This window comes from Oryzias latipes, chromosome 11 (genome assembly GCF_002234675.1).
Source record: "Oryzias latipes chromosome 11, ASM223467v1".
NCBI lineage: Eukaryota > Metazoa > Chordata > Actinopteri > Beloniformes > Adrianichthyidae > Oryzias > Oryzias latipes.
The window spans coordinates 10684178-10695936 of NC_019869.2; the positions used below are offsets into that span (position 1 = coordinate 10684178).

General features: G+C 41.9%; 1 protein-coding gene and 1 long non-coding RNA gene across 2 annotated transcripts; one reads left to right on the forward strand and one right to left on the reverse strand.

Annotated features, from left to right (window-relative positions):
* Positions 1-2027: 2027 nt before the first annotated feature.
* Positions 2028-8863, reverse strand: LOC111948211. Its single transcript, XR_002874173.1, has 2 exons — positions 7916-8863; positions 2028-2959 (listed from the first exon to the last, which is right to left on the reverse strand). It is a non-coding gene; the product is annotated as an uncharacterized LOC111948211 (long non-coding RNA).
* Positions 8864-9353: 490 nt separating this feature from the next.
* Positions 9354-11553, forward strand: dlx6 (distal-less homeobox 6). Its single transcript, XM_004073844.4, has 3 exons — positions 9354-9927; positions 10520-10713; positions 10865-11553. The coding sequence occupies exons 1-3, from the start codon at positions 9621-9623 to the stop codon at positions 11102-11104; spliced, it is 741 nt and encodes a 246-aa protein (XP_004073892.1). The 5' UTR covers positions 9354-9620; the 3' UTR covers positions 11105-11553.
* Positions 11554-11759: the final 206 nt, after the last annotated feature.

Below are 11759 nucleotides of genomic sequence, written 5' to 3' on the forward strand. Positions count from 1 at the left end.
CTCTCGCTGGCTCTTCAAACGTGAATGACTAATCTATCACGGAGCACACTGAAAGCTCTTCGGAAGGGACCTGGAGCAGCTCGAGGCCCCCCATGACCCTCTCCTGGATGTTTCCTCATTACTTTATAATGTATTCACGCTTATGCTTCCATGGCGCTCGCCCTGGCCTCGTAATGGGAGGAAGCAGTGAGCTGCTCCAAAAAGCCTGGTCCAATTTGCACTTCATTTTATTAACTCGGGAAAAAAAAACCCAGCCCAGCTTCTGGTAGGGCCTTGCCAAAGCTCACCAGGCTCTGGCTTGCACTGCCGATGTGACGACAGGATAGAGTGTCTCGACATCAGTGGGGTACCTCCGCTGGCCCCCGGGAGATGCTGTCATTATGCATGTTTGCAGTCATGGGAGCTGAATGCCTTGGCTGAAAGGGAGGGAGAGGGGAAGAAACTGAGAATGTTTCGGCTCCTCTACAGTGTTTTGAGCTTTCTGAAATGCATGTGCTATCATGGCTGTGTTGTGTTTACCACAGCGGGAGGCAAACACAGAGTTACAGAGGAGAGGCGCGGAAACAGCGCACACAGTAAAATGAGCAAAATACATATATTAGGACTCTCTGTATTCACTGCACACAAACAGAGAAGAGAGGAGAGCTCATTTCAATATAAATGGAAGACAAGCGGGGAGTGTGTGCCTTCATATCAGCATTTGAACTTTTTTTTTTAATACTCTCCTCATGGAAATATCCAGCAGAAGCCCTGAGAGGAGTTTAGCTGGGAAGTCAGGATGTCAATGTTAATTTTCTTGCCGTTGCTAAGGAGACTCTTTCTCTCACAGAGGGCTCGGTTTCCTCCCCCATGGTCACCACGCTTTCAGTCAAAGAAGCCTTTCTGTTTCCAGCCGTCTCCCTCGTGCAATCAGACACTGAGGAACATCTCTGGATCGAGGGACCAGGAGACCCCAACATCTGGGGACTGTATTGATTTCCACTGAGGGGGGAAAAAACGCTTATCTAGCACACAGCCAATCTTCCACTGTGATTATCATGCCATAGATTTCTGATGTCAGGTTGTAGAAGGGAAGGTTGTGAGACAAAACAATCACTTTGATAAACCACTTCAAGATGAAAAAACGGACACAGCTGTTAAGGAAAAATGAAATGTTTAAGTTTGGTTTCACAAGGAAATCAGTGTCTCCTAAGGGAAAAGAGCCGCCATTGTCACCTTTGCAGCTGCCTCTGCACTGTTTATCATCCAACACTTCAGGAGCTTTGAAGGTTTTGATGATAAGCTGCATGGTCAGTGTGTACGGCCACATAAAACACCTTCCTAACCTTCCTGAGCCTTCACCGCAATTACACAAAATGCTCAGGTCATCCAGTTACCACTACCTTCAAATGCAATGGTATTGGTAAAACATTTTGTTTTTTTAACACTTTTAGTCAGAACCAAGGAAGTGTGTCAGTTCAACCAATTCTATCTCTCATTTTAAACCCAAAATTTAACAAATTAAATGCTTGAAATATTTAAATAATACATCAATTATACAAATGTAAACCCTTCATGCCTACATTTATTTTCAACTATATTAAAAAAACATTCTTTAATGTTTTTCAATTCAGTGACGCTAAATAAAATGGAGTTCTTGATAATACGGTACTTTGCAAATAAGCAATTTCTGGCATACAGGTTTGAAATAAGAAAATACATTTTATTTAGTATTTCTAAACGCTGTGGTGCAGTCTGAATGCTTCAATGTTTACTTTAAACATATATATCTTTCATGATTTAAACTACAAATTCTGGACACTAAACAATAAGCCTTTTTAAAAACGAAAATGTAAACCAAAAATTCATAAAAAACTGCAAATACCAGTTAAAAAATGTATTCTTCAATTCCCTTCTTGCTTTATGTAACATCTTTGATATTTTTTGTTCACAATCAAAAACTTCATTGATCATGATGCATGATTTTCTTTCCCATAGCAAATAGCAAAAACATATTTCATAAAACAATTCAAAAATGACTCTTCAAATCATTGTTTTGAAACACTTTAATTGAGGAAATATAATCAGGACATTATTACAAAAAAATAACAATAAACTCAATTTTATTTGTGTCAATTTAAATCACAATTAGTTAATGTCAAATGTATGTAATCACTCTTTAATTAACAATTACCTAACATGTAGTCTTGGTTCTCTGGTGCCTTAATGATGACAGAAAGCACACAGTAGTGGCTAAGTCTTCAATATTTTATAAACACTTTGGTGAGTGCTGCATCGTACAGAGTGATTACTGCTTTAACCAATACATCATGTAGTGTTTCTCTTTGAGGATCCACCACTTTCTCCAGCCTTTCTCTCAGAATTTGACTATAAAAAAAATCCAGTAGCTTCATTATGCACACAGAACACATACAGAATGTCAGCTGCAACTCGCTGTTAACATGAAAATTGAGCCAGCCTTAAGACTTTCTTCTAAGTGCATGCAAGCCGGCAATAAAGTTGCTGGCTGAGGGCTAAACAGGGAAAAGACAAAAATGACAGGGATTTCACCAAAGAATCCTTTTAACAGGCCACTGACACATGAATGGGGCAAAGTGAGAGAAAAGAGAGGAGAGGGTCTGAGGGAGGGAGATGAGGGAAAAAAAAGAGTAGACAACCAATTTGGGAGTAATGCAACTAAAAACTGACAAGTGTAATTTCATCCATCTGGGCCGATGTGTAAAAAGCACTGCTCAGAACATTCCCCATGATTCCCCCCCTGATTGATCTTCCCCCGGTCTGAAACACCTATTATTAGCCACGAGCCTAATAGCACCAGGATGGCTCAGCGCTCTCCCAGGGGCCAATTCTCCGGTCATCTGCCCCTCACTCACCACAGCTGTGGAAACCAACCAACGGAGAGAGGGTAAGGAGACGGGGGAGCAGGAGATGGAGCTGCCAAGAGGGGATGGAGGTGTACCTAATGGGTGGGGAGGGGGTGAGTTGAAGAAGTGGGAGCCAGAGAGTTGGGGTTAGGGTTTGAAGGGGGGCGGGGGGGGGGGGGGGTTGAAGATGGAGAGGAGAAACAGGGATGGAGGACAGGGGCGAGGATGAGGAGCAAGGTGGGTGAGATGAAAACCCAGAGTCATGGGGGACAAAGAGAAAGGGACATGAGTTATTATGAGCATGTCGGTTATCTATCAGAAAAATAAACACAGATTTGAATTTTTTTAATGCGTTCTACCACACAGGAGAAAACCAATCATGACAAACGTGATAGAAAAACAATCAAATACTATAGTTCTAGATATTTTAGGCAAAAAAAGGTAAAAACAGTCTGCTTTAAATTCAAATTGGAGCATGGGTGCTTCTAAAAAAGGATATTTTCAGTATTGTTTTTTGATAAGACTTACGTATTCCTCTGTGAGCTGGTATAATTAATACATCTGAACTAACAAAGTGGCATTAACTCAAAGGAAACATTTGACACAATGAGCAATTCAACTGTTAAATAGATTTGTAACTGCTGGTAATAAAAAGTATTAGTTCTGTGCTACACTCACATCGAAATATTCAAACAAATATGTGCACCTTTGTTAATATTTAAATATGTTGCAGAGCCTGAAAATATTATTTGCTGTCTGGGCCCTTTGTAATGTTTTTTTGTAGAAGATTAAAGCTCAGGGGTCCTCTGTTAAAGCCAGCCTCTTTGATGGAGGTGAGGCCTAATGCATTTTAAAGGGTGGTGGTGTCAGCATCTACCTTTACTTCACCAGAATGACTTAAAACATAAAAATAGAAATATTTCAAAATGAACGCCTATACACACAGATCTATTAAAGCAAAATAAGATAAATCAAATGATCAAAAGCCTCCATAGAGCTGCTTTATATTGACTGTCCTGTAAATTAAATGTATATATGTGGCAGACGTGCAGGTCATTATTTAGTTTTTTCTGAGCTTAAAAACTGCCATTGTTATTTAATGCTGCTTTTAACAAACTGAATCTTAAGAAAATTGTGAACATTGTATTCATTTATTTGGTGGTATTTCTGAAACAAATCCTAGTTTAATATAATATTTTTTATATATTCTGGGGATATGATCCCAGGTTTTCCATTCAGAATGGACTTCTTTCCTAGTCTTTGCGCTTTAACATGTCATCCATGAGGAAGAAATAAAAGTATAGTTTAAATAAAAGCTCCTGCAACGAAAACAAAACGTGTAATACAGTTTAACCTGGAAGAACAAACCGTCCAGTCTGGTTTGAGCCTCCGTTTCCGACAGAATTTTCCTCAAGGTGTGCCTCAAAGGTGCGCAACAACCACCTGATCAGCTCCTGCGATGTGCGGCAGCGCGTGAGAAAGACGCAGCCTTTCTCTGCGCACAGGTGTGACTACTCCTTTTTCTTCGCTTTTCTTCCACTTCATTTCACGCGGAGCTCTTAAATTTCAAGCCCTTTTACTTTGCAGGCAGTGACTGTGCAGCTCTTCCTCCTGCAGCAGGGCCTTCATTTTACGAATGAGAACGAACTTTGCGCTCTGATAAATAATTTGCGCATTTTTCTCTGGAACTTGAGTCTTCAGTGTTTCATTTATTAAAAAAAAAGATATACAGAATAACAGAATTATTTTTATTGGGCTTTCTTCTGGGTTTGCAGGCACTGCAACGCATATGTTAACATGGAAATTTCCCCATCGTGGGACTAATAAATGAATATCTTATCTTAACAGTATTGAGCGCTTAAAACGGATTTAGTCCTTTTTTATCCAGTGTGCCCTGATTTCTTTAGGCTTTAGGCAAGAAAATACACTAAAGATTATAATGAAAGAGGCAAAAATTGAAAAAAAAAATAAAGATAACATGAATAAAAACCAGTATTTTTTACAAAGCAACAAACCTTACATTTTGTAATTGTTTATTTTTTCTTATTTGACAGATCAACAAAAATATTTCCATGGAAATTTTTTGGACGGTTTTAAATTATTAAAATGTCCAGCACAATAATTAATATTTCAGACAGTAGTACTCTGTATTGATTAACCCGATGTTTAACCTGTTACTGTGGTTACGGCTGGTGCTGATGGCAGTAAACTCCTCTCTGTGATGCTTTGCTCTTTCCCCCGCTGTGACAGCTATCTGTTCATTTGTGCCGAATGGTTAAACATTTCACGAGTTTGCTTAATGCTCCTCGTTGTCAAGTATTCTCTCTTGATTTCTGCCACACCACCTCACCACCCCCGCTCTCGTGCTCTTTCCTTCCATGCATCTTTTTCTTCCTCTCAGATGAAAAGGCGCTCTAATTATTCCTGGAGGTCGGGAAATAAATGATTGTCTTTGAAGTACAGGCCCGAGCTTTGGACTATTTGCAACTGTTGAAGCTACTCGCTCTTGCAGGGAAAAAACCCCAGAAGGGTGGATTCAAGAGTTTACTTTGTTTGTTCTCTTTTGTTTACTGGGAGATTTTTTTCACTTTACTCCTTTTTTTTTTTTTTTTACTAATTCGTTTCAATGGCTTTCAAACTGGAAAATGGAAATGTTGCTCCTGCCCTCTATTTGGGCGGTAGCGTCCTGGCAACAGAGCAATTTTCTATCATCAGGGATAAACGGCATCGAACAGTACATTCTGATAAAAAAAAAGGGGGAGGGGGCATGATTGCTGGCCTTCCTGTCTGTCATCTACCGACCAAATCCTCTCCTTCAAGACCGACCACTGTGCTGTCAGACCTAATAATGCTGCGTATTAAGTCGAAAGAGGAAAAGAGGGGAACTGTACTGAACCCTGGCCCTCTCTGGAGATATAGTCACAAATTCTGATTCATATATTTTTCTATGTGGACCTTTTATGATTGTGCGCAAAATGATTGGGTTTGAGCAAATCGACTCTGATCGGGGCCAGAATTATAAACTAATATAACTAAAATAATATGAGCGTAATGGTGCGCAACAAATGTCCCAAACATTTATCTTTTCCCTGAGTAATTTCCCAGTAATTACTCGTCGTTTACATTGTTCCATGCCGTCTCTCCTGCGTTTGTTTTCTTTTAAGGAACAAACGAGGGTGCAAACACCACGTGGCACTAGAAGGAGAAGTAGTCCGTTAGGTCAGGTGTGGCTATATCCAATAAAAATAGGGGCGACAAGAGAAACAAGCAGTCCTAATTAAGACAGGAGCCTCGAGATGGACCAGTGCGGCTTCAGCTGCAACAAATTAAATCCATTAGTCCACGAGAGGCTGTGAGGACTCACCTTGCACAGCTCTGCTTGTTTATGGCCATTTAGCTCCTCTACCAGCACGCTACTCTGGGTCCATCTGAAGGCCCTTTCGCCTGCACCTGGCTGGAGCCATGCATATGCCAATGTCGCTTTTTACACGGTGGATAATGCGCTTATTTATCATGCAGAACCTATTGTAAACAGCCCCTCCCGTCTGATAGCGCATGGTTTTCTTTATGACAAAACCATAATAATTCTTCTTGGTTTACTCACACCCTTTTGCAAATCACATCAAAGCCCGATACGACTGGGTTTACATTATAAACTGTGCGCAATTTGTCTGCGTAAAGGCGCAGCGCCGTCATTTAAATGAATTTTGATGGATATTTTTTATGGGGATGTCTGTGTTAAACAGAAAAGAACATGTCCACAAATGACCGTGTTATTTTGACAGGTGCATTTGTTGCACTTGTTCTGCCACTTCACCACAAATGGCGAAACCGGAGAGCTGCAGTCGGCGCCTGACCAAACAGGAAGCTATGAAAAAAAGAAGGCATGCTGATCAAGAACTTCTGGATCTCTGTCTGCAGTGTCAACCCCAGAAAAGCAGAGGAAGAGGCTTCCACTTGAACACGTGTTCATGGACCAGAACTTCCTTAAGGCGTAAATAAAACGTCAAAAAATGACTTCAATGAAGAACAGAAATGAGGCATTGAAAATCAAATCCTATAATACGAATACATGTGTACACATAATTTAATGAAGCCTATTCCATCTAATTTATCAGTCACACCATGGAACAAACTTTCATCTGTAATTTAAGAGCGAAATATTCTCCGTTTTCATGCATCCCAGACGGGGGAAACCCCAGACTTGCGCGGCCCCAGCGGTGGGACACTGGAGTGATTTTAGAGAGTCATTCATCAGCGTTTATAAGACAGCAGGAAATAAAGACCACTTCTGTTAAACCACCACAGCCATTGATTGAGCTGAAGGTCAATCATCTACTTAGGGACAAAGTGATTTCTGGATTTGCAACTGTTCATTTTGTGATTGACATTTTGACGATCCCAAATGTAAAATGAATTCTTCTCAGTATGAGGTTATGAACTAATATAATGCGAGATTATTGGTCACAGCGCTAAATATCATAAGAAACCATATTTTATAGGTTTCATTTACCTGATTTTAAAACAAAAACGTGCTTTTTGCCTGTAATAAAATGTTTGATTTTAATTTTTTAATGTATTTAAGATGCGGTTTTTGCTCGCGTGCAGGCCACATTTGACATTTTTTAAAGCATCAGTGTGAAGCAAATCCGTGCTTTCAACACTTCATGTCCACCGATGCCTGCGCGCAGACGAACCACCAACACGCCCCTCTCTCATCCATCTGCACCCCTTCGTCCCGCAACTTCTCCCGCAGTGGCGCACGCATGATGCAAAGGAGGGAAAAAAAGAGGAGGATGTGTATCGCTTAATCGAGCCCCTCCGCAGGGAAACGGCCAGAATCCCTGCAAAGCATGTGTGTCTTTGTAGAGGAACTCAAAGGCGATTAGAAAAGGTAAAGGATCTGGTTTCTCCGCTGCGTGTCCAAGTGGAACGCGGGCATGCATGGGAACTGGCCACTGTGTTAGATCACTGAAGGGTGACCGAGGTGTCTAGACTCATGCAAGGCCACTGCGAGCTTTAAAACACAGGCAATAAAACCAAACTCCTACCTGCAACATCCTTTGCTCTCCCGAAAATGTAATATTCCCAAATAAAAAGTGACAAATAAGCGCGTGAACCAATCCGTCTGGGAGTCTTCTGCTCTCATCCCCGCCTCAGTGCTCCTCTCCGGGTCCGCTGCTGTAAAATGATTATCCTGCTGGGTTGTGCACTTTTAAATCCCACAAAGTAAATAACAACCGTAAGCTGACGATAATAGCAAGGTACCAAGTTCTTGTTTCAGAAAAGGAGAAAATTGAAACTAAACGCTGCATTTAGACAACCATTTTTGATAAGAGGATAATTGAGGCCACACTGGTGTATAATTACGGGATAATTTATGCTATATCCACTTTTATTCCACCCTCCCAAAATAAAATCCAGTCCATAATCATTACAGGCGAATTGTTCTTAATTTTATAGCTGCAATTTGAGTAAAGTGTGGCCGCTAATCAAATAGGTTTTCATAGTAACTTGATTGCAGCCATAATTATTTTCCAACGCACATCCTTTTTTTTTCCTTGAAAACTCTTCAAGTTGTGAAATGAAGATTCTAGGGGTTGAAATAACGTCTAAATTTTGATTTTTGGAATCGAACATTGCACACAAACGGGGTAATTTACACATATGGAGGCCTCGTACAACGCGGATGAAAGACACTGTCATTTTAGCTGGGTGTCCCCCCTTTTCCTGCAAAATAACCTATTGTCCTTCAGGCATATCGTTGTTGGTTGTGTCAGGCGCGCGATAATATGAATTGTCTGAGGATCTTTTAATCATATGGTCAATCAACCCAACTTATATGATATGTGTTATTTTTTGGGAAGCTGGGGGAGGGGCCCTCTCATTAGGTCACATCCAATACTAAAAAAATATTTCTGAACATGTTTTTCTAAAGAATCCATTTAAGCAATTGTATAAAGTAAAGCAAAAATCATTCGATTTAGTTTTGATTTCTAAAGTATATAACAAGAACGTTAATGCAAATTTGGTGAAATTTTCCAAATATTGTATTTTATTCTTCTAAATCCGGGGGAAAAAATCGTTTCGAAACTTAACCTTTGTGTAGAGTTTTGTCTAATGTTTAGGCTCCGCTGTGTAATTACTTCCTTGAAGCCTGGGGGGAAGAAAAAAGACTGCTGGCCCATCAATCTCAGTCACCGTGTTGCGCATCGTGCGTAATTTTGAGTTTTGTGATAAAGAAAAAAAAACAGGCACCTCCAAAGAACCTGGTTTTACGCGCGAAACTTGTCTGTAGGAATTAGGCGTATTTCCCACCACATATTATTTCCCCCTGTAGTTGTGGTGGGAGCTGGTTAGGTGGGTTAACTCCAGCTCAAGTCTCTGTGAAACGTAGCGCTCTGATGACGTTGGCCTGGATGACCAATCGGCAAGCACTGCCCTTTGGAGACAAACCATTTTACTTGTAGTGTCTGCATCAAGTCTGGAAGCAAGGGCTCAATTTTAACAGAATCTACCTTAAAAACACTCCCTTAACTTATGCCTACCTTCCAAGATTCAGTTTGCGAATATCACGGGACAAGGTGGAGGGGAGGTGGGTGGGGGCATTAAAGACGCGTCTGGGAAAATCGTGTGTTAACAGGAGAACATCTGCTCGCGGAGGAGAGGGGGAGAGACAAGAGCACAGCGAGAGAGAGGAGCCCGATTTGGTCTTGAGAGAGAGGGGGGTGAGTGCTCTCAAGGCAGAAAAATTCGATGATGACCATGACTACGATGGCTGACGGTCTGGAGACTCAGGACTCCTCCAAGTCGGCTTTCATGGAGTTTGGGCAGCAGTCGCACTCACAGCAGAGCTCCCCGTCGATGGCCGGCGGCCACTACCCGCTGCACTGTCTTCACTCCGGCTCACACGCGCACCACCAGCACGACAACAGCCCCTATCCCGGGAGCAACACCTACAACAGGTCGTTACCCTACCCTTACGTGAGCCATCCGCACCACAGCCCCTACTTGCCATCCTATCACAACAACACGGGCGGACAGACAAGGTTAGATGGCGCAGGTAAGCAACCCCATTTTGCGCGTCCATCCCCGGCGCATAACACCACCGGATCAAAGCTTTCTCTTTGCCAATATCGCTGTCATATCCACGTCGCAGCACAACCGCCCCAGATTTGGAAGTGATCTTCGCAAACGCTGAAGAAAAGTGTGCGTAAATCAATGGCACCGGATGTTTGGAAATCCAGACTTCTTTTTTAACAGCCTTGCTGTTTAGCAACCCTAAAACTTGTACACAAAAAAAATCTCGATATGTGATCGTCTCTGCCGTGCAATCCTCACCAACTACCTCTGAAAATTAGGCAGCCGCACGCCTTGAATGTTGTAATTAGCATTTAATTGACATATCATTACCGGCAATATTCGAAATATGACAACGTAAGAGGACTGTAGCTGCAAGGGGCTTGAAATGCAGCACTTGATTGAACATTTCCACACTTTATTTTATTTTTTGTCCTTTCTATTTTCCACAGATTTTGCTCTCACAGAGATTTTTCGCTCAGCTTGAAACGTTGCATTTCGCTCGTGCGCAAAAAAGGAGCGCAGTCTGACTATACGCCGCTTTTGATAAATAACCTTGTTTGTTTTTGTTGCAGAGCAGCAGAAAACGACAGTGATCGAAAATGGGGAGATTCGTTTTAACGGAAAAGGCAAGAAAATCCGCAAACCACGGACAATTTATTCCAGTTTGCAGCTTCAAGCACTGAACCATCGTTTCCAGCAAACACAGTACCTCGCTTTACCGGAGCGCGCCGAGCTGGCAGCCTCTCTGGGACTGACCCAAACGCAGGTATGGAGGGAGAGGCATGTCCTGCTTTGCGTTCATGCATTTTTCATCATCGATTTAATCGATTGAAATCACAATTGCACGATATTTTGTCTCTTTTTTTTCATTTTATTCTTTCTAAATGTAACCAATCATCCGTTTTTTTTTCCTGTAGGTAAAGATTTGGTTCCAGAATAAAAGGTCAAAGTTCAAGAAGCTGCTGAAACAAGGCAGCAACCCCCACGAGAGTGACCCCATCCAGGGCTCCATGTCTTTATCCCCGCGCTCCCCGACTATTCCCCCAATTTGGGACGTCTCTGCCTCTTCCAAAGGAGTTAACATGCCGGCCAACAGCTACATGCCCGGTTACTCTCACTGGTATTCCTCCCCACATCAAGACTCAATGCAGAGATAGGCAGACTTGTCAAGAGGTTTCCTGATCTACAAGCTGCACATTTTGACTGCACGCAGAGACTGGATGCTGCAGGAGCGATGGCCGCGCTCCTGCTCTGCTGCAGGATCAGCCACAGCCCCCACAAACGAGAGGACTTACCCCTTTTTTTGATTTTTTTTATAGATGGCTGTCCCGTGGGCTTGCATCTGTTAAGCTTTCATTCATGTCAACATCTGAACATTAATATACCAAATATTAACACTGACGTTTTTGACCTATGGAGCAAAGACTGCGTAATGCTCTCCGTGCGCTCTGGTTACCTTTTTTTGGTGGGCACCTGGCTGCCTTATACCTTTTTTTCCCTCTCCGACATGCAAGAGTATGATCTGTCTGTAAATATGATCTGCGATTTTAGCTGTACATACACTTTTTATGTTTTGTCAGATTGAGTAAACCGTGCCTAAAACATGCGCCTGCTGTTGCGTGATTTTCCCCTCGAAAAACAGTATTCATTTTCCAGCCTTTTTTATGCCTCTTATTGGGCCAACATCACATCAGAGCAGGCCTACTTCCCGCATGCAAGCTTATATCAGACAATGTGAGCATAAGTTGATGACACATTGCTCAATGAAAGCCAGTTTTCATGAAACATTTCAAATAAACCCAGTGGGTGATG

Coding starts and splice junctions, on each gene's coding strand:
- dlx6 (XM_004073844.4), top strand. CDS start 9,621: ATGATGACCATGACTACGATGGCTGACGGTCTGGAGACTCAGGACTCC. Junction 9,928..10,519: donor GACAAGGTTAGATGGCGCAG/GTAAGCAACCCC, acceptor TTTTTGTTGCAG/AGCAGCAGAAAACGACAGTG. Junction 10,714..10,864: donor TGGGACTGACCCAAACGCAG/GTATGGAGGGAG, acceptor TTTTTCCTGTAG/GTAAAGATTTGGTTCCAGAA.